This window comes from Podarcis cretensis, assembly GCF_951804945.1.
Source record: "Podarcis cretensis genome assembly, chromosome: 4".
NCBI classification, from domain to species: domain Eukaryota; kingdom Metazoa; phylum Chordata; class Lepidosauria; order Squamata; family Lacertidae; genus Podarcis; species Podarcis cretensis.
In genome coordinates, this window is record NC_137173.1 from 56193278 (window position 1) to 56216948 (window position 23671).

At 43.3% G+C, this 23671-nt stretch overlaps 1 protein-coding gene across 2 annotated transcripts in view; it reads left to right on the forward strand.

The window, feature by feature from the left end:
* The window catches only part of PCP4 (Purkinje cell protein 4), a 64800-nt gene that overhangs the window by 5574 nt on the left and 35555 nt on the right, over nt 1-23671 (forward strand). The window contains exon 2 of one of the 2 annotated variants that reach the window (XM_079974991.1): nt 6201-6244. In XM_079974991.1, the coding sequence (XP_079831117.1) occupies nt 6201-6244 (44 nt within the window). Of the gene's footprint in view, nt 1-6200; nt 6245-7932; nt 8091-23671 lie in introns of those variants that run through there. The other variant, XM_079974992.1, reaches the window with a different exon arrangement.

Here is a 23671-nt window from a genome sequence, read left to right on the forward strand (position 1 = left end):
CGAGGTAACTCTTCCAGGTTAGCGGAGTTTGTAACCTGAAGCGTTTGTAACCTGAGGCATTTGTAACACGAGGTACCAGTGTAAATGATTCCATTGTCAGACTTACATAGGAAATATTTCTGAGACTGTATTCCTATGCATGTTTGTCTGTGTGTAAGCCCAATTGAATGGGACGCAGGTGGCGCTGTGGGTTAAAACCTCAGCGCCTAGGGCTTGCCGATCGAAAGGTCGGCGGTTCGAATCCCTGCGGCGGGGTGCGCTCCCGCTGCTCGGTCCCAGCGCCTGCCAACCTAGCAGTTCGAAAGCACCTCCGGGTGCAAGTAGATAAATAGGGACCGCTTACCAGCGGGAAGGTAAACGGCGTTTCCGTGTGCGGCTCTGGCTCGCCAGAGCAGCGATGTCACGCTGGCCACGTGACCCGGAAGTGTCTCCGGACAGCGCTGGCCCCTGGCCTCTTAAGTGAGATGGGCGCACAACCCCAGAGTCTGTCAAGACTGGCCCGTACGGGCAGGGGTACCTTTACCTTTACCTTTAAGCCCAATTGAATTTAGTGGATCTTATTTGCAAGTAAGAGGCAGAGGGGCCAAGTGGAGTTTGCATTTAAGCCCTTTCTGCTCCTGAAACTGTATTTTTATTTCTGAATCATTAAATTTTACTCAAGCAAATTAACAGATAAATGTGGCTGCCCAATTACTTTGCTAAATCCCTTACTTTCAAGGAACAAATTAAAGCCTGTAATTACAACATACACAGTATAATTAAGGCTGTTTTTGAAAAATATATCTATGCTAACCCCCATCCCATCCCATCCTCCTCCTTTTCCTGGAGTCTAATTTTCTCAAATCCCTCTCACTCTCTCTGAAGTTTTCATTTTTTTTCTCCCCTCCCTACAATTTAGAAATATGTTTAAGACTGAGCTAGTTTTTATGACTGGGCAGGAAAATGCAATAGCAGACCATTCAATTATTTCCTCTCTGCACATATAATCTGATACAAAATGCGGTCACTTTGATTAGCTTATTTTCTGTTTAGATTTCATGCATCATGAAAAAACCATTGTACCTGGGAAAACTTAAATTTGCAGAAGCAATTTGTGCATGTTGCTTGTTCTCTTAATAAATACAGCAAGCATCTTTGTATCTAGTTTTGCTTAAAAGAGTTACAGTCATGGAGGGTATTTCCTAAGGCTTCTCTCTCTCTCTCTCTCTCTCTCTCTCTCTCTCTCTCTCTCTCTCTCTGTGTGTGTGTGTGTGTGTGTGTGTGTGTTTAGGAAATGCCTAGCTACCTATTTAGCAGGAGTGGTGCATGCGATTCTTGATGTAATCAAGTGCTTTGCCAATAACGAACTAAACTACCAATCATGTGCCCTGATGGGGGATGGGTGTGTTCCAGCCATTTCCTAACGAATTACTGATTTTGTATAAGCAGGAGTTTTTAATATTTACAGTTCCGTTTGAAGTGGTATAGCCCAGTAAGAACTGCACCACATGACACCTCTCTTAAATGGTCAAGGAAACTGGCCCTGAACTAAACAGGATACTATTTGACTCAGTTTTCATATCATCAATTCAATTAATGTGCTTTTCCATTTCCAATAATACTTTAATTTATACTCTGTCAACTTCCAATTATAGACTACTTACTGACTTGTGTACAATTTAATTGCCTTTATATCTAAGGGAGAGTTGGAATTAACATTTAAATGACTGTCTAATTTAACATTGTCATTCAGGAGAGTTAATCAGTCTTCACAACATCTTTAACAATCCAGAAGTATATGTTCTTATTACAGTCTTACATAAAATTTGTGGGCAATTTGTAAACCTGCTTAACAGTAGTGTTATTCTTCTAAAACTAATATTTTTCCTCAACTAATTTGTAGAAATATATCTATATCTATATCTATATCATCTCTCTCTCTATATATATACATCACTATGTAGCACTGTCGACATGCATGAGACTTTGAAGAGTAAAAGAAAAATATTACAGTCTAGAATTTGACAAAGAGAGTGGAAGCACAGTGGATGACTAACTAAAGGTTTATGCCAAAGGCTTCACAATGAGGTGGTTTATGAAGGCAGATTTGGAGGAAGAGAAATATGGGGCATCTTGCAGGTGTTCTATGTGGCAGGTGGTGTTGTGGTCTAAACCACTGAGCCTCTTAGGCTTGCCAATCGGAAGGTCAGTGGTTTGAATCTGCCTAACGGGATGTGCTCCCATTGCTTTGTTCCATCTACTGCCAATCTAGCAGTTCGAAAGCATACCAGTGCAAATAGATAAAATAGGTACTGCTGAGGCAGGAAGGTAAATGGCGTTTCTGTGCACTCTGGTTTCCGTCACGGCCAAAAGCAGTTTAGTCATGCTGGCCACATGACCCAGAAAGCTGTCTGTGGACAAACGCTGGCTCCCTCAGCCTGAAGTGAGATGAGCACCACACCCCATAGCCACCTTTGACTGGACTTAACTGTCCAGGGGCCCTTTACTTTTACCTTTTACCTCTCTGGTGGAGTGCCTGGGGAAAGAGCCTGGGGAAACAGATGCTTTGGCCCGAAGATCTACAATGCTAACTCAACATCGTCTTGGCCTAGTATCCATCGAATGAATGGTGCCATGTTCTCAAAATGTGAATGGTTCTGAGTGGCATGGCTATTCCGCTGTGATCTACCTCTCAGTTGTTCTTTTTGCATCTGGTAATTTATGTATTGTGTCTTTTTAAATAGATGTTGATGTTTTGGTTGTTTCTAATTCTTAATTTCTTGTAATTGAGGGGGGTGTAATTATCTTGTAGTATGTGAAACGCACTCTTGAATTTCTTACTTTGCTTTTAATTAGATTTTGAATTGCTGTAGGGAAACAAATGTGATTTTAGTTGTGTATTTTGACATTTCTCTGGATGATAAACCACAATGAGTAGTACAGTAATACAAAAAGGCACTATAAAAACGAAAAATGAAATGAGTCCCTTTCAGGGATAAGGGACAGCAAGGGAGAAAAGATTGAATAATTAAAAACAGCACAATTCTAACCATATGTGAATATGGGACATTTCTTGGAGTTTAGCAATGTAAATAAAACTATATATGAGAAAAACACCACAAGTGCCAACAGACCTCATTCCAAGGAAACAGAACTTGGGTGCACACTGTGGCTCTAAGTTCTCACAACTCAGCAAACTGAGGCATGTGTAACAATACTTAATGGAAATAAGCCTCACTGGAGTTACAAAATTTCTTACTTTGTAAACATGGACAGTCTGAGGTACTGAGACATTATCTGGTCCAGTTGGTTTAATATTGTGCCCTTCTCTTTTATAGAGGAGATGCAGTGATGGAGAAAGCAAAACTTGTTAGGTTTCTGCAGCAAAACAAAGCCTCTGTTTTGAGTCCCATTAGTGCAATGAAGCTCCCTCCCTCATGTCCCCCAATTTGGCTTCTGTGGGTCTGGAGAACCCTCAGAACAGCCTGTGGGGGAGGAGAAGGGAGATAGTTCTTGTCCGGAAGGTAGAAATGCTTACATGGATGGAACACTAGTAAAAGCACAATGTTGAATTCTTCCCTATCAGTGCAAACCTATGCCTGTTTACTTGGAAGTAAGTCCCTAGAATATTTAAGAAGACTTATCCTGGCATCCCCCTGCATTCAAAGACAGGAGCTGGAGAATTGAGTGGATGAGACTAATAGTGGGTCCAAGGGTCAAGAAGGCGGTTTCTGCATATGCTGTAGAGGGAAGTGAGGGGCAGATGGGGCTTGTCAACCTGGGAAGGTGGTCCATCCAGGAGAAGGAAAACTCTGATCCTAAACCTCCACTGCCTTGCAGAATATCTTTGGGAGAAGAAAAGGATAAGGAGTAAACCCTACACAAATCTGGACTGGAGTCCCCAATATGGTTGGATGGCACCTAGTATGCCTCCTCCTAGCAACCACTGCAGCCAAGCTGGTGCCAAGTGTTTTCATTTGGACAACATCAGCGAGGCTGAGAGTAGGGTCTTGCCATCTGGGCAGCCCAGGACCTCCACACACACATTGCTCAGGCTTGTGCCCTGGGGAGGTCACTTAGTTGCTGGTAATCTGGTGGTCTGACTTCACCCCCAGAGGCACGCTCCATTTTCTCTTGAGTTAGACAGAGACCAACAACATCCTCTAGTACAGGCATAGGGAACTTTTGGCCTTCCAGATGTTGTCATTGACAATGCTTTATGGGGCTGATGGAAGTTGTGGTTTAGTAATATCTGGAGGCCCAAAGGTTCCCCACACCTGCTGTTGCATAAGAGTGACTGCCCCTATTGTTGGACTACAATTCCCATCACCCCTGACCATTCACTGTGCTTGCTAGGGCTCATGGGAGCTGGAGTCCAATATCTGGAGGAACTCAATTGGCTATCCTTGCTCTAGCAAATGTGTTGCGTATTTTATGCTCATTGCATATGGTATCATAGCTATGGAGAGTGATAATCTGTGGTTACAAGGGTACATGTGTGCCAAGAGAATGTCAACCTGCAAATCTCATTATTTTTTTTTCCTCTGTAGGAACTAGGGACCCAACTGACCTCAACATGCTATTGAAAACAGTCTGGATTAAAAAAGACTAGCACTCCCTTCAAGCCCTGGCAGGCCCTAAGATATTTTCCTTCCTATCAATAATAAGCTAATGCCCCGCAAAGCTATTATGGGCTCATTTCAGAACTTTCCTTGGCTCTTTCTGGTAACTAGGGCAACTGGCTGTACAGGTGGAAGAACACAAAGCATTACCTCTGAATTTTTAAACAATTCCTAGAAAACGTTCCCCCACTTTCCGCAAAACATCAGTGAAAGGGGATTGGATAAGTATTGCATGCTCCCTTGAACCTGGCCAACAAATACACAGCAGTCTCAAACACATGAGCCCAGCTAGGGCCTCAGCTGGTAAGCTCTGATTTCAAATGGCATTTGCTTGTTTGGATCAATGAAACATCTGCCCCTCTTTTTAACAACTAGTAGCTCTGATGAGGACAACATAGTACTATCCTGTTGCAATTGATGGAATGGGCATTAGGGAACTAGTTTCTACTCAGTCCCTAGCTCCAAACATGACTCAAAATTTGGGTGGGATTCTCATATCTACCCACATCATAAGAGCCTTGTTCTCACAGGGGCCAGTCAGGTGCTGATGGAAAGCTCATGAGCAGGATGACCTGAGTGCAACAGGGCTCCTCCCATTTCTGAATCCTAGCAACTGGCATTCATTCAGTGCAGTGCGCAACTAAGAAGCGCAACTAACCAGGCACAAACTGGGCAGTTAGAGGGCCAAGAATGAGCATGGCATGTGTGTGTGTGTAAAAGTAAGCACTCCTCCTGATAGAGCGAGGAGCCTTGTCAATTGTGTTCATACACAATGATGAGATAACATTCTAAAAAAAGTTCATAATTACTCAAAGATTGAATACACATTTAGCTCTCGATACATCATGCTAGGATTCACAAATTAGGTTGGTTTTAATTTAAAGAGCGTTCAGAATGACCGGGGTGGGGAGGGGAGATATCCGCTCCAGCTATTAAATCATTTTCACTTTGACCCAAGTCAATAGTGGCCATGTCCAATTACCTCCATGATGCTGAATCTCTAAACTGCTCTCTCAGCAAAACATCTGTTTCTCATTATAGGACCTTGCCAGGAAGATAGTGAAGCTCTGGAGTGCAAAATGTCCTTGTTCTGGTAGCAGTTCTATAGAGCGATTTTGGATAGGGTGGCGAACCAGAGGGCAAAGTGGTGAAGAGCGGAAGAGTATGGAAATGGGCTCAGGACAGACACGACACCTGAGGTTTAGGGGAATGGAAGGAAGTTCATGGGATGAAGGTTTTCCCAGCCCACTCCTTCTCACTCCTGCAGTTGCCCACATCTCTTGTGAGGGCTGGAGGTGGGTCACTGTGCTATTTGTTTTTTGGGACCCACCTCTTTATACTCCTCTATTCCACATGGGTCACATCCACACCATACATTTGACCACTTTAATAGCCAGGGAGAAACCTGGGAACTGTAGTTTGCTAAGGGTGATGGGAATTGTAGCTCTGTGAGGTCAGCACCCTTAGCTGGGTACAGTGTGTGGGATTCTCCACGACTCTCCACATCGTCTAATAGAGATTTAAATGCATGGATGTGCATTGGAGCCGTTTTCTGTGTGCTGCAGTTGTATTGATTTTCTTTTCTTTTTATCATTGTAGATTCTGCAGCCGTAAGCCGCCCTGGGACCTTAGGTGAAGGCCAGGTAAGTAACCTTATAAACTAGTAACAATACAAGCAGCACTTGGAAGAAACCCAAGGCAGACAGCCCACCTGAATCATGGTGAGGAAAGGCAAGACCAAGACTCCGTGAGTTCTTTGTGAAAGCCCAGCTTCTTGGGCCCACCCTGGCATCACTTCTCTAGCCCCAACCATTCATGGAACATTGATGCCTGCCAAGGGGCATGAGCAGGTAAATGCACAAAGGCAACACATGCAGTTTGGGCTTTATGCACTATGCCTCTGTATTTTAGGACCAGAGACTCTCAGGTCCTCCTCTCCCCACACGAAACAACCCGGACTCTCCATTTATCATCTGAGACCTTTCTCCATGAGCGGCCTGGAGGGTGGCAATATGAGAACAGGGCCTTTTTTGCAGGGGCTCCCCATTTGTGGAATGTTCTCTCCAGGGAGGTTTGTCTGGCGCCTTCGTTACATATCTTTAGGTGCCAGGCAAAAACATTCCTCTTCAACCAGACCTTTGGCTGATTAATATTCTGCAGCCTTTTAAAGGTGTTTGTGGAGGCCTATTGTTTTGTTGCTTCTGGTTTAACTATTTATTTGTGCTTTTATCTTGTCTTTTTATCTTGCGAGCTGCCCTGAGATCTTTTGATGATGAGTGGCAATATATATAAATCTAGACATAAATTTAAAAATAAAAAGCATGCCTGGGGTTTTAGGCTAGGGCAGGCAGTGCAGCGGTAGGCCCTGAAAGCTGTCTGAAGATATGTGTTTGGCTGCAAGTTCTTTACATGTTAACCAATCTCATCTTTTTAGTTGATTTTGTGCTTTGAAAGGTGTCTGGTCCCCTTTTTACTGCTCTGGAGTGTGCACTCTTACCAGACTTCTCTTTTAAAAAAGGAACAGTGCAGCAAGGCTGCCTCTCCCTGTAATGTAGCTGCAGACAAGCCACAGCAGAAGTCTTCTCAGTGTGAAGTGCAGGGGTGAGAGGAGAGTATCACCTGAAGGATTTCTGCAGGGGTTAAAGGCATTGAAGGTTCTACCAAGAAAAGGGGAGCGATTTTTGGTTGGTGACCTGGATGCTCATTGGCTACCATGACCTTTAGGCTTGTTATTATTTTTATTTGTGTCACCATCAGGAAGAAGAGCTCCGTCATGCAGCGCATTCACTCACCCCTCTCTTTTCCCTTGCCTTTTGTGGCAACCTTTTCTTTTCTCTTTATAAATATGGCTTTTCCAAGTAGAACTTTGACACGGGTGGTGCTGTGGTCTAAACCACTGAGCTTGGGCCTTGCTGAGCAGAAGGTTGGCAGTTCGAATCCCCGCGATGGGGTGAGCTCCCGTTGTTCGGTCCCAGCTCCTGCCCACCTAGCAGTTCAAAAGCATGTCAAAGTACAAGTAGATAAATAGGTACCACTCCTGTGGGAAGGTAAATGGTGTTTTCGTGTGCTGCTCTGGTTCACCAGAAGCAGCTTAGTCATGCTGGCCACATGAACCGGAAGCTGTCTGCGGACAAACGCCGGCTCCCTTGGTGCCGCAACCCCAGAGTCATCTGCGACTGGACCTAACGATCAGGGGTACCTTTACCTTTTTTCTTTTTCTCTTTATAAACATGGCTTTTCCATGTAGAACTTCTCTGCCTTTACCCGTTCTCACCATTAGGTGGCTCCTCGTGTCCTCAAATGCCTGCTGAAAGCTGTTTGAGCAGGTGAATGCTTCTTATTGGTTTAGTAGAGCCATGATGCCACTGGGCAGCCCCTTTTAAGAGAAAAGCTAGAAACAGTGTGTGAAGAGCTTGTTCTGAGGAAGTAGCCTTGTTCTGAGGAAGTGGAAAATCTGTGAACTGTCATTTCCAAACAATCATGAGTGAGGTGAGTGGACAAAATGCTTTTAATACGGAGGGTAGCAGGTAGAAGAGAACAGGAGGATGAATAGAAGAGAACGATGCAGATTCTTTTGAATCAGACAGAAGGCTAAATAGAAAAAAGAGGATTCAAACTGTGGAATGTTTTAAGTTTCAGAAAGGCTGGCATCCATCAGAGAGTTTAACAATGGCTAGATTAAGGTTTCCTAGGGAGATGTAAGACATCATTAGCAAATAGTGAACTGACCTGTTTTAGAATGAGCAGGTAATCCTCACAGAGGCTGCAATCCTATATCCAGTTACCCGGCAGTAAGCCCCATTGAACTCAGTGGGACTTACCTCTGCCTAAGTCATGCATGAGGGTTGCACTGAGACAGACTTAAAAGAAATGCAACAGCCTTTCGTTACTCTCAAAAGAGTTTGCTGGCATTTGAAGCATCGGCTTTGCACAGTTTGCCAAAATCCCAAATAGGTAGCCTTGTTTCTCATTTTCATTAGGAATGAATGTAGGCGGGCATGGTGTCTTTTTGAAGCAAAGAGATTGATTTCCGTATATGTTTTGCATCCTTCAAAAGCAAGCTGATGTATGCTAAAGTTTAGACATCAAAGTGCAAAGCTGACTTTTTTTGGGGGGAATCGCTTTGCTTCTCATTGCTCTCTATCAAGTAGCTGCTTTAGCTGAACATATTTTTGTATACATAAGTAAGAATGCAGGTGGTATGGTGCATAAAAAGGAACTTTGTGTGTGTGTGTGTGTGTGTGAGAGAGAGAGAGAGAGAGAGAGAGAGAGAGAGAGAGAGAGAGTGTATGTAACAAAAAGGTAAATTAAGTCAGTATGCATGTATCTGTTCCAGTGAAATTGTTTCCAGTTTCTGGATGTATAATGCATTTTTCCAAATGACATGACAGCTCTGCTAACAGAGCAATAGTATTTTTGGATGCACTTTCTTATTACTGTATAAAGGAGAATTCTATTTCTGGCAGACGAGTCAGAATTCTACCCAATTCAAGTAGGGTAGAGTTGACACTTGCACAAAGTTAAGAATCTCTTTTAGGAAGGCTATTGTGTAATGTTCTGTATTTGTTAAGTTTATTAATAATGCCTAGGATAAAAGATAAAATCAATGGGATGGAGTCAACCAGAAGGGTGTGTGTGTGTATGTGTGTTTGTGGGGAGAATAAGGAAGCTCTTGTTCTTTCAATGTGGATTACCTCTCCATCCATCCAAAGCAGTGTGTTTTCCTTTTAAGAGCTTTTACAAAGATAGCAGCAAGTCTTGCATTTCAGGAGAAAGGCATTGCCCAAGAACCAGGAGGATTCCTCCCCCTATGATGTTTTGACCATGTGTATTGAATACATGTCTAACACACTCATTCTTTCAGAGCTTATTCACTTTCCCACTTGATGCTCACAGCTGAATAAATAAACTGGAAAAGGTCAAAGTTTTAGCATGCAAATTGCATTAAGTGTCCCTTTGTCACATACCTTAAATGAACCAGCTTATCTGATGTGGCCCCATTCTTATGCAGAACTTTTCCAAAGGTTTTCCTGATTTTTTTAAAACAAAAGATTAAACCTAATTGCCGTTGTGCATAGCTTTATTCTCTTGGATCAGATTTAGCTCCATTCCTTTGTCACTACCTATTCATACAATCGTCATTCACACTGCTACAGTTCACATTCAGTTCCTCTCAGAGGAAATCTCCCTTCTCTCCAATTCAGTGCTTACCATGTACCAAAAATAGGAATAAGCCTGTACCAAAAATAAGAAACTCACATTATTAATCATACGTTCCCAAATCAGTGTCGAGTAGCTATTACTGAAAGTTGGACTCCCAGAGAAAGCCACATTGGAGGCTAATTTAAAGTGCTCCAAACTCTGCCAGAGCTGTCTAGCATTATTGGATCATTAATTTACAGTCCTTCAACAAGTAATAAATTTGCATTCTATTATGCATGCTTACATTGTTCCTGTGATGCAGAAAATGAGGAAAGCCTGTAAACTTTTTTCAACTGCCTTAAAGTATAAAAACAAATCTCTGGACAGTTTCGCCCTGCTTTCAAGATGAAAAACAATCCCGAAACAAGGGAAGTTGCATTATTATTATTATTATTATTATTATTATTATTATTATTATTATTATTTAAAATGAAGTTGTGCTAAATGCTAGCAGAAAGGCAATCACTTTATCTAGCGTTTTACATCTAAAGATTTTGGCCAGAGTTCCTGATATAATAATCTGATCATTCAGTGAACTGTCTTCTGATTTGGTTCCCCACCCCCCCTTCATCTTATTATCTGGCTGAAACCTGACATAATGTAATGGAAAAGAGCGGGTCAAATATGGCAGTGAAAACAATGTCCCAAAATAGCCTTGGGTATGCAGCTAGCAGAGAATGGCCCAGAGGATGTGGTTTTTTTTGTACTAAGAACAGTTAGACTCCCAAGTAAGCTAAACATTTGGATTTCGGATGCTCTCAACCATTCAGAAACGCTGAGCCTCCAACTCGATTTACTTAATTCCGTTTGATTTTCCTCATTTTCCTGCTTCCAGATGGGCATCAGCTTTGTTACCCTTTTATGGCTGTGGAAAAACAAACAGCATAGCGTATTCATTAGTTTGATCTTATCATCCATCTCTTTTGCCCATTTCAGTTAATTGTTGGAGCTTTATTCTTTTTCTCTTGAAACTTCATGTTCTTATAGCATATGATTAAACACGAGAAGCACCAGGGCTTTCTAGGACCTGAGTGAGATGTTGAGTGACCAGGAAGCCGCAGAGACTTTGTTCTTCTGAATAATACTTGTGAGAAACTTGAATATCTCTATCTATCTATCTATCTATCTATCTATCTATCTATCTATCTATCATCTATCTAATCTATCTATCTATCTATCTATCTATCTATCTATCTGGGGACGCAGGTGGCGCTGTGGGTTAAAGCCTCAGCGCCTAGGGCTTGCCGATCGAAAGGTCGGCGGTTCGAATCCCTGCGGCGGGGTGCGCTCCCGCTGCTCGGTCCCAGCGCCTGCCAACCTAGCAGTTCGAAAGCACCTCCGGGTGCAAGTAGATAAATAGGGACCGCTTACCAGCGGGAAGGTAAACGGCGTTTCCGTGTGCGGCTCTGGCCAGAGCAGTGATGTCACGCTGGCCACGTGACCCGGAAGTGTCTCCGGACAGCGCTGGCCCCTGGCCTCTTAAGTGAGATGGGCGCACAACCCCAGAGTCTGTCAAGACTGGCCCGTACGGGCAGGGGTACTTTTACCTTTATCTATCTATCTATCTATCTATCTATCTATCTATCTATCTATCATCTATCATAATCTCTGAAAACTTAAATCCCATGTATTCTCTTCTGAGGAATGAAAGATGAATCATGCTTCCTTTTATCTCCTTCTTGACACATTGTGAGAGTCAGTAGGGTATAAGAGTGGTAATATTGGACACAGACTGGGAAGACCCGGATTCAGCTCCCTGCTCCGCAGTGAAACTCAGTGGGTGACGTTGAGCCAGACATGAAAGCCTTCAGAAGTTGCATGTTAAAGGAATGGAGAAGGAACAGACTGTGTCTGCTGTCTCTCTTGATGTTGCCTCCTCCTCCTCCCCCCACTGGCCCACCCCCAGACTTCCATTTGAAGTCTTGAAAGTCATGATCTGGAATCTTCCGCATTCAGGGTTCCAAATCACGTAGCTCAGCTTTGTGTATAGACCTGTAGGCAGGTAGGAATCCCTTTCAGTCTTGAGCGTGATGGTGGGGTCAGTCCTGCTTCCTCTCCATATATTTAATTTTTGCGTGGAAGCAACCTCTGGACACAGCTTAAATCTCGCATTAACCTAGCTTGCAGGTTTGCCAGAGGCATGTGATTGGCCACTGTGGGAACTGGGTCCTCAACTAGTTGGGTCTTTGACCAAATCCAGTAGGGCTCTTCTGACGTGCCTAAGTTCCTACCTCACAGTGCTAAGTGCATAAATTGTGGGAGGCAATGCACATTGCCCTGAGTTTTATTTGGGAAAAGTTAGGGCAGAAGTATTAATTTCAGGCTTTGTATTAATATAAGTATATGTCAGTATAATGCAGTTAAAATGTGGGGCATCTTCTTGTGGTAACCAATGAGATGCAAGTCTTTTTCATACCGTGCTAATGTATAGGGAAACCATTGGCAAAATGGAGTGGGAAGGCACTGTTGACCCCAACATCACACACCTTCACACACGCTGCCCCTTCCCCTTTGGTGTCTACATTTTTTGTAAACATACTGTGAGTTGCCTGTGACAAGTCCAATCAATATAATAAACAATAAATAATGTGAGCAGCCCCAGTTGCCTAGGATGGATGGATGGACAGACAGACAGACAGACAGACAGACAGATGGATGGAGATGGATGTCTGGGATCTAGTGACAACATATAGCAACCACCACCCCTGAAATACAAAGCAAAAGTAACCCATGTGTCTTAAAATTAAATAAGCTGCCCATTCAATTGTATGATGCACCAGTCCCAGAAGGGATTATGGGGACTGAAACACCGGAGGAAATCACTCCAGGAGAGGGTCCCCCTTTCACCCCAAAACTGCCCAGCTCTTTACAATAAGGGATGTACAGCTAGATTGAGGAGAGCGCAAGATATTTATGCAACTTGATGAGGAACGAATTCCTCAGCTGGCAAAAGGTGGGTGTGGGGGGAAGGAAGGCAAAGACAGATCACTTAATAATTTGAACTGACATCCCTTTATTAGATGGGTGGTGCCCTCTCATTTGAAAGAGAGAGGGCAAATGATGTCTTAAAAGTGTCACTTTGCCCACGCTCCCCTTCAGGACAGAGTAAGGATTCATTGCTCTTCAGCTCTGGGCTGGTGAGACTGATGGAATGTGCTTTTAAAGATAACTATATACACATTTTCATCCCCTAATTGCGTGAGTGACTACAGCACATTCCATATTATTTACTGAAGATCTTTACTAGTAAAAGCACAAAGCTCGGAGATGTCCCAGGTAATCCCACAACAATGTATTTTGCATCTTTCACACTCCCTTTAAAAAGAGGTGCAGGGGTCAAGCTAGCATTCCAATTTTAAATGGAAAATTACGGTGGGCATACACAGGAATTTATATTCAGATAGCTCAGTGTGCACAGGAGATCTCACCTTGCAGGGTGCTTTGCGGCTTTTCCCCTCTCCTTGAAAACAAGAGTGGATGTTAAGCACAGGTTTAAACCTGAAAGATAGTATTCTGTACACTAACCTTAATTGAGGTAGATCCATGCAAATACATTTTCAGTGTGATACAATTTGTAATTTCCTTTTCTCTGAAAATAGGTATTGTGAGGGCAGGTGAATTTGCACTTGAACCTAAAATGCAGAATCGTGTCCTGAATGTGTTTACCAAATTTCAATGAGATATTTGATTACTCAATCCAGTTATTTCCTCACAAACAAGCAAGCCTATAAGTGGAATGTAAAGCAGGTGAGCTTATTCTCGCTTGCTCAGCTAGTTATACTCCGCAAGTTTGAAATAAAACATTCAGATTCTTTCATTGCCTGGTCATTATAACTGTTAATAAATGACTCATGGCAAAAGATTGACAATCAAAATAATATTCTTACCAAACTTAGAAAATGAGATCATTTTCATGCGCAACACCACCACAAAGTTTTTAAGTGTTAGAACGGAGAATAATGCCACTCAAATATCCAGAACCATTTAATGAAGTGTATTGGCTTCCTATGTTTCAAACCACATCTGAATATTTCTCAGGAGCACCCATAGCACCCCTTTTTGTGTTCATTGAATATGTGAGAGGGCAGTGAGAACACATTTCCTGGGCATGCCCTTCTTGTACTGCTGTGACATCTGATCGTGCTCTCCTCAGCAGCTACACATTTGGCATTATTGCAACTCTGTACCTTTTTACCTAGCTTGTATATCTGAACAACTGTGATTAGCTTAAATTCCCAGTCAGGTAGAGGAATGCTATACACATACAGAAGAATTTACTGTACATAGGGCCCCTTTCTTACTAATGCTGAATGTTTGGGCACCCAGGGCACATCAAAAGTTGCATCAAGGTGGGGGAGGCCTGGCCAGCACACAGGATTTCCCTTCCCACCTCACATGTTCATTGAATGTGTGAGGAGTGTTGTATGAACACCAGTTTTGTCTCTGGTACAACTAAGCCAGAAAATACCATATTTACTTGAATCTAATGCCAAATTCTGGGATGTGGGTGGTGCTGTGGGTTAAATCACAGAGCCTAGGACTTGCCGATCAGAAGGTTGGCAGTTCGAATCCCCGCAACAGGGTGAGCTCCCGTTGTTCGGTCCCTGCTCCTGCCAACCTAGCAGTTTGAAAGCACATCAAAGTGCAAGTAGATAAATAGGTACTGCTCCGGCGGGAAGGTAAACGGTGTTTCCGTGCGCTGCTCTGGTTTGCCAGAAACGGCTTAGTCATGCTGGCCACATGACCCGGAAGCTGTACGGTGGCTCCCTCGGCCAATAAAGTGATATGAGCACCGCAACCCCAGAGTCGTCTGCAACTGGACCTATGGTCAGGGGTCCTTTTACCTTTAATGCCAAATTGCATTGTGAAAATTGATGTTTGCATTAGATTCAATGGCACATTGACATTCGCCAGCAAATACTTTTTTTGGTTTCAAGGTTCTGAAAACTGAGGTGTGCATTAGATTCAATGCCACATGGTAAATTCTGAGAAAATTGCTCACATTTTTTACTTTCTCATCGCAGTCGTCCCCCCCCCGCAAAGAAGGCGCATTGCAGGATTTTCTCCTAAATTCTCTATCATTGTCTCTGGAGCAGCAGCAAAAACAAAACACTACCTTGTGGGTCGTGGGGGGGGGGGAATGCAGTTGTGCTATTGCCACTGACAACAGTGAGTTGCTGTCCTCCCATTTTTTTTAGAAGTCCCCCCACCCCCCACCCAAGAAATTCATTAAAGTCCCTTCCTCTCAGTTTCTCTGCTCACAAATAGGGTGGAGAATTTCAAGGGGACATTTGCACAAAGATCACCACTATACTGCCCCCTGTTGTTCTAAACTATTCAATTGATTTATGCACTCAATAAGCATGTAAGAGGGGCACACCTGTTTGGCGAAAGGGAGTGATTCTCCTGTTCTGATAACTCCCTTATCATTACATAAAAATAACCACAGAAAGAATTCATTGTGCGCGCGTGCACACACACACACACACACACACACTTACCTGGAAAGTATCCATTAACCTTGGACCTTATTGTTCAGTTGAGATCTCCTTTGGTCCACTCCTACTGAATTCCGGGTTGGTATTCCTGCTGCCCTTAGTCATACAATCATGTGAAACTGCTGCCATAGGCAGGATGAAGACTCTCGCTACTTGCCGGCAAATGCCTAAGGAAGTAATTTTGGGTCTTGATGGATGAAACCCATCCATCTCAGTTAGGAACAGGGTGAGATCTTTCTGAGCCTTTCTTGGATAAGTATAGTGGCCATGTACATACTATCAAAAAAGATCCAGATTGGCATAACATTTGTATATACTAACATATACTTAGATGCAAATTTAGAAATATTGCTATAATTTAAATGAATATACAATACATCACACCATAATCGGGAAGACTGTGAACAGATAACCTTTGTTCCTGCTTAGTTAGATACTTATTGTTGATGGGAAATCTCCGGGCTATTCTAAATATTCTTCTACTATATATTTTGGAAACTTGCTTGTTTGCTATGTATTTGGACCTCCTAAGATATCATAGCCAAATTTTGCACAATGGTTCCTGAGATCAAGGATCAGGTTTCGTTTATGTCTGGATACAATTGGATGCCATTTTGAATCAAAATTATGAATTAAAATTCACTGATTTTAACCACTGATTTTCAAAACACTGATTTTTTGGTTTATTGGAATTCCTGAGCAACGCCAGGTACAACGCTGCTACTTACCGTATCTTTGAATTGGACTTGGACTAGACAAATGTTCAAATGGAAGAGTTCTTCAACTAGAGTACTGTTTGCTGACAGTCTTTCAAATATGGAATTGCTTTCTGTAAAGTGCATATTGTGGAGTCTCAGAAAAACTGGGCTTCTTCCAAGAGTTCCGTAATTCTCAGAAAGACCCAGCCTGCGAAGATCCTGCACTGTCACCTGTTCTTTCGTTTTATACTTTCCTTTCTCTCCCTCTTTTATAAGCTTACCAAGACACCAGGGAGGGGCTTGCAAAAGCAGACTATTCTTCCTGTGTTCAGCAAAAAAAAGTCTTATGGGTATGCTTAGAACTTGCATTGTTGCTGGGAAGTCTGGGAAGTGTAGTTTAAATAAGGAAGAATAAAAACAACAACACTGGAATTCTCAAGAGTTCAAATGGGGAATTCAAACATGGGGCATGCTCAGAAGACTTTGTTCAGGATAGTGAAAAGTACCGGTAGCTTAGAAAATTGTCCTTGCTTCCTTTGGGTGCTATTTTCCCTCCTCACAAGCTTGCGGATGAGAAGGAAGGAATCGGTAACCAAAGGCTGCTGCTGAGCCATTATGATTGTTTGTGATGGCATGCAAAAAGCACAATTTAACAGTGCATTGACCGCCACTCGGTTGCTAAAGTTTGGCCTTTGATGTGTTCTTATTGCCATGGTCACTGGCGGATGAAGGTGGGGGTGTGGGGGAAGTCTGCCCCGGGTGCCATGGCATGGGGGGTGACATCACAGCTGCCCCTGCCCCCACCCCTCAGGATGCTCGTCGCTTGTCACGCATGCCCTGGGATGCGTGCCACTTGCTGTGCACCCCCACGTGACCACACCCCCACGGGCGGCACGCCACACCCCCTGGGACGCGCACCAGCCATGCCCATGGATGTACGCTACTCCTGGTGCCGGAACAGGTAGCTTCGCCCCTGGCTGTGGTGTGCACATGCAGATCACTAAAGAGGTGCGAAAGTAAAATAGCTTTAATTTGACCAGTCAGCAAGCAAGTGCAGTGTGTATGAAAGAGCAACCAGTAGCAATGCTGAAATACAGTGGTGCCCCGCTAGACGAAAGGGTTTTCCGTTTTGGAGGCGCTTCGCAAAACGAATTTCCCTATGGGCTTGCTTCGCAAGACGAAAATGTCTTGCGAGTTCCTGCGGGGTTTTTTCCCTTCCCCCCTCCCTTTTCCTAAGCCCTAAGCCGCTTATCAGCTGATCTGCTGATAAGCCGCTTATCAGCTGATCCGCTAAAAGCCACTAAACCGCTAATAGCGCTAATCCGCTAAGCTGTCAATGGGCTTGCTTCGCAAGACGAAAAAACCACTATACGAAGAGCCTCACGGAACGGATTAATTTCGTCTTGCGAGGCACCACGGTACAGAAACAGCCAATGTGGTGACCTCCAGATGATGTTGGACTACAATTCCCATCATCCTTGATTGTTGACGGTGCTGACTGGGAGCGATGGGAGCTGGAGTCAAGCAACACTGGCATGGCACAACTGTGGCTACACCCAAAGGAGAATCTGGAGTGCTTCTCCCAGAGGAGATAGCCCCTCCTTTCTTGGACTCCACCTTTCCTTCTATTCCCCCTTTAGTCCATAAAGAAGCAGAGCAGGTCATGTTTCACCTTTCTTTCTTTACTACAACACCAGGATTAAACAGTCTTAACTTCCTTTAACCGATAAAGAACCACAATTGTATCATGCTGTAGTAAGTTAGTCAGAGCCCTTCCTTTAACTCCTTTCCATTTTTTTTTCTTTTAAAGAAGTTCTCCTCACTTACACTGCAAGGACCAGGACCTCACAGCTCCACAGAACATAATGAATGTTCCCTATTTTAAACCACCATGGCTCAGGAATATACTGTATTTTTGACATCTATTTTTTGTTCCTGGAAACCTACCTGGGAACGTAATGTGGAATATTGACCACAATCTTTTAAAAATAAAAAATACAGCTCTTGTTTTTATGTATTCATTTCTTATAACCTTAGCTATTAAAGTGGGGCCAGGGGAGTGGGCAAAATAGATGAATGGAATTCAGCCTCTGTTACTGAGGTAGATTGCACTAAGAAAGACATTGTTACCTGCTTCCTAAAATCTAGTATTGCTGTGTTGTGGATTTAACTCATTTTGTACAGTGCAATAGGCCTCTGGAGACTAATAGCAAAATTCTGCTTTGTGTAGGTATAGAACATTACACAAATGAATTCTCCACCCTCCCTGAACTCCTTTTCTCTTATGATTAAAGCTTGGCAGCCTTAAATTTCCTATATCAGTGTGTGAAATGAGCATACTGCTTCATGCAGTTCAGGCTGCATACCCATTTACTTTTAAAGCACATTCCTCCCCTCAAAGAATTATGGGTTACCCCCCACAGAGATACAGTTCCTACCAACTGTTACCAAACTACAGTGCCCAGAATTCTTTGAGCTGGTGTGTGTGTGTGTGACATGCTTTGAATGCACTTTAAAGGTTTAGTGTGTAAGCAACCTTATAGTGAAGTATTCGTTAACAAAGGGCCTGCTTCTGTTGCCTCACTTTTGCAATATTTGCACATGCGCATGACAGTTGGCAGCTTTAAATATTGGTCCACAGACAAGGACAGGGAGATGATGCAAGACCAGTGAAACCAGGGCAGAACTTGTTGGTGGCATAGGAGCAGTGCTTTCCCCCCTATAAAAATACACACTGGCTTAGACCCAGGCCAATAAATGTTGTAAATATGTCTAGAATATAAATGCAGATAAACTGAGCCCATACCAGAAAGGTGCTATAATTTTGCAGTGCCAGAGGGCATTTGCTCTTGGTTGCTTGCATCTCCAGCACCAGCTGCCTGAGTATGTAGGTGCTCACAGTGCAGTGGCGATGATTTATATAGCACAAAGTGTAGATTAACTTGAGCAAAAGAAAGATTCCTGCCCCAAGGACCTTGCAAGCAAAAATTGTACAAGAAGGCAAGGGATATAAGGGGTGAATGTTATATTTTGCAAGATTTCAGTCCTACTCTTTAGTAGTACAACCAATCAACATAATTTGTTATTTGGCTTCCTCAGGCCTATAAGTCATAGCTCATCAGCCTCTTTCACAGAAAGGGTGAAGCACACATCCCATTGTGGTCAATGAACAAATGATTTTTTAAAAAAATCAATTGAACCTAATGGAATTGGATTGCATTCAAGGACTCAAGAGAAGGAGATATTGGCAGCCACATGACTTGCCCACCGGGCTCTCACCTATGCCATTTGAGATGCACCAGCCAATCTGAGGAAAATGCAGAGAAAGAGAAACTGGAATCTATGGCTGGAGAAGAAAAGCCATTATAAAATAAAGAGTGAACAGAAGAGGAAATGAGGTGAACAAAAGGAGAGAGAAGAACCAGCAAGGGCAAAATGAATATATGTCTCAAAATCTATTAACTGAAGCAGTAAATAATAATATTAATCATCTATGGTCTGGTTCCATGAACTACTGTATGGATAGGATCAGGGATACAGATCTCCATGATTGTAAAAGGTGCCATTTGTCCTTTTGCATCATCACTGAGAGCCATGCCAAGCACCAGTACAACTATGCCAGAGCAAGGACTTTGAAAAGGAGAGAGGCAAGAAAACTTAGGGTCAAGTGGTTGGTGCTGACCCCATGTCCAATGGGCCAAGAAGCTATGAACACTGGTACAGCCTGTCATCATGTTCTCCTGTAGAAGGGAATCTAATAAATGTGTGATAGAGGAATACGTATTTGACAGCAGTGAAGGAACATAGCTTAGTGACAGAGCATATGGTCTCCGTGCAGAAGGACACAAGTTTAATTCCTGGTATCTCCAGTCAACAGATAGCAGGGGATATGGAAGACCTCTTGCCTTTAGACCCGGGAGTGCAAGTGCTAGGAAGGACGGGTCTAGATGGACAAATCATATGACCCTACTACAAGATATTTTTCCATGACCCATTTGCCCCATGTGGGGGTGTAACTTTACCTGCCATGGAGCAAACTGCTTTGAGCAGCGTAGATATTCATCTGCTTCACAGAATCTTCAGAATCCTTAAATATGCAAGTCATTTATTAATGAAATATGATAATGAATCCATTTGATAGCAAAAGGCTGAGGCTAGTCTGATCCATTGGTTCCCCTTTTCAGCAACTCCCAAGAGCCACCATTTCTCATGCCCAAAGCCTTGAGAATCGGCAGAAGCAAGAGCATCCATGTGCTGGTCGTTTTGCACCTGGGTAAATGGTAACCAAGGGGTAATAAACAGGATAATTGAATTCATAATATATGCAGATCAGGATCCTGATGGATGAGGAAAGATGGGCAACACAAAATAATAGTCCGTGCCAGGCCTTGATGATCACAATCCCCTTGCCATGTTTCCTTCCTTTCCTATGACATAAATTTCAGTAGGTTGAGACAATGTACCAAGCCAAACAATAGTATCTCATTCTGGCACAGCTGTATATAAAGGTTCTCAGTACTCCCAAAACTGGACAAAACAAGCCAAATTCTCTGGGAAATTACAGCCCCTTTTATCTCTACACATTAGCACAAGGCAGGTTGAAAGCCAGCTGCAATCCTTCTCTGTGGAGTTCCCTTACATAAGGATTTTTCTGGTGCCATAAGGGCCAGCCGTGCTTGTTGTACACCATCTCTCCTTCAGCAGCCTTTTGTGCATGAAGCATTGCCAAAGGGAAAAGGAACATGGCTGACAGGCGCTTGCTTTCCTGAAGTATCTGATGGATGGCAATAATCCATCAGAGCTCAGTGTAGCTTGCTGAAGTCCTGAGGCAAATAAGATGTTCCTTTGGCTGCACTGGCAGTCAGGCAGTAACAGACGTGGCATGTGGCCAGCTTTTCAGCTTCTTCCACTTAGAATTTCTGTGTGTCTTGGATGGCAGATCCTGAGGGCTTATGAAGAAACGAAATGGTGTAAAGTTATGACTTTTCAAAGCTAATGCCCATCGATGTGGCTGAACGAGTCACATTGCTGCTTCCAAATGTAATCTTCCGAAAGCAATTTCTTTGGAAACTCCTAGTACTCAGGGAAAACCATGAGACAAAACTGTTTTAGATTGTGGCGCAAATGCAAAGCAACAAAAATATTCCTTATAGAAGGAGCTCTGTAAGGCAGCCTTCCACAACCTGGTTCCCTGCATATATTGTTAGACTACAATTCCCATCACAGTGGCTGGGGCTGATGTTTGCTGGAGCCCAACAGCATTTGGAGATCACTAAGTCAGGGAAGGCTGCTGTGTCAGGTAATCATATTTCAGTCTTCAGAGCAGATAAAGTCTGTTTTAATAATGGTGGGATCAATATGTTCAAATATGAAGCGATTTGTTGGGGCAAGCTTTGGCCATTAATAATTGTGCTGTCCCTTGAAGGCAGCCTTTAACAAAATTACAGCTGGATGTGCTTCCTGTAAAATTAAATTTTCTTGTAATCTCTCTCTTTCCTCTCTGTTTTCAGGCAAGTTCATATCTCCCCTGTAGTTGAAAACTTTCTTTCCTTCCAAATACCATCCCTTCCCCACCTCCCACCCCCCAAATTCCTGAGGCATGCCATCTGCACCAGCTGCCTTCCTTTGATAGCTCCAGCATGGTTTTGCATAAGCATTTCTTATCAGCTGCCTGCCTGTATCTTGTGAACAAAGTGGACCTACCTACCAATGCCAAACAAGAGAAACTACAAAAAACCTTGCCAGTTATAAGTAGCATATAATGATCCATACTTGGCTTTTCCTGTTCCAGTATAAGTACTCCTGTTGCCTTCAATGGTCCTGGATTATATTATATTAGATTATATTAGATTCTGCACAGCAAATGTCACCAGGGAAAAGTATGTTAAGTTGTATCCGAATAAGAAGCCCTGGATGACAGGAGAGGTTAGGAGATTATTGAAGGCCAGAAATTCTGCTTTTAGAACTGGGGACCGAGTATTGTATGGCATAGAAAGAGCGAACTTGAAGAGGGGTATCAGGAAAGCAAAAGTGGAGTACAGAGGAAAAATTGAGGACCACCTGAGAAACCATGATACTAGACAAATGTGGCAGGGAGTCCAACATCTGACTGGTTATAAATCAAGGAATTCATCAGTATTGTATGGCATAGAAAGAGCGAACTTGAAGAGGGGTATCAGGAAAGCAAAAGTGGAGTACAGAGGAAAAATTGAGGACCACCTGAGAAACCATGATACTAGACAAATGTGGCAGGGAGTCCAACATCTGACTGGTTATAAATCAAGGAATTCATCAGTGGTAGAGAGTACTGCTTCCTTGGTGGGAGAGTTGAATACCTTCTTTGCCCGATTTGAGGTGACACCAACAGTGACTCCAACAGGAATGCCAGAGCTATTGGCATCACTACCTGTGTCCAGTTCTGGGCACCACAGTTCAAGAAGGACACTGACAAACTGGAACGTGTCCAGAGGAGGGCAACCAAAATGGTCAAAGGCCTGGAAACGATGCCTTATGAGGAACGGCTAAGGGAGCTGGGCATGTTTAGCCTGGAGAAGAGGAGGTTAAGGGGTGATATGATAGCCATGTTCAAATATATAAAAGGATGTCACATAGAGGAGGGAGAAAGGTTGTTTTCTGCTGCTCCAGAGAAGCGGACACGGAGCAATGGTTCCAAACTACAAGAAAGAAGATTCCACCTAAACATTAGGAAGAACTTCCTGACAGTAAGAGCTGTTCGACAGTGGAATTTGCTGCCAAGGAGTGTGGTGGAGTCTCCTTCTTTGGAGGTCTTTAAGCAGAGGCTTGACAACCATATGTCAGGAGTGCTCTGATGGTGTTTCCTGCTTGGCAGGGGGTTGGACTCGATGGCCCTTGTGGTCTCTTCCAACTCTACGATTCTATGATTCTATGACTACCTACAGGAAATGCTGCCAGGGTGGAAGAGGGAGAAGTGAGGCGAATATTAAAGGAGGTAAACACGAGGAAGGCTATGGGCCTGGATGGGGTGGCTGGCAGGGTGCTAAGAGATTGTTCGGACCAACTGGCAGGAATCTTTACGAAGATTTTTAACCAGTCTCTGGCCCAAGCCACTGTTCCACCCTGTCTGAAATCTGCTACCATTATACCCCTGCCAAAAACATCAAAGATAGACAGTCTGAATGATTTACGCCCTGTGGCGCTGACACCCATTATAATGAAATGTTTCGAAAAACTGATGAGGAAGCGCATCTTCTCTTGTCTGCCAGTGGGACTTGACCCTTACCAGTTTGCGTACAAGGCAAAGAGATCCACAGAGGATGCTGTGGCAATGGCTTTACATGCTGTTCTGACTCATTTGGAGAAGCAAGGGAACTACGCGAGATTGTTATTTGTAGACTTTAGTTCTGCATTTAATACTATTCTTCCGCATAGATTGGTGCCCATGTGCCCATGGCATGGCCATGTGGCATTGAGGGCAGGGCCAATGGCTTTGTGTGAGTTCCCTATGTGTAAAAAACCCACATGAGCAGGGCTCAAGTAAACAGAATAAAGGAAGAGGACTGGGAATATTTTTTTTTAAATCTGGCCATTCCCTGTTTAGATCAAACAGTGTTATAAGTCCCTTTAGAGCATTTGTCTTGTTGCTCTTTCCCACTTCATTTAGGATAGATACTACACCTTCCCTTATTAAAAA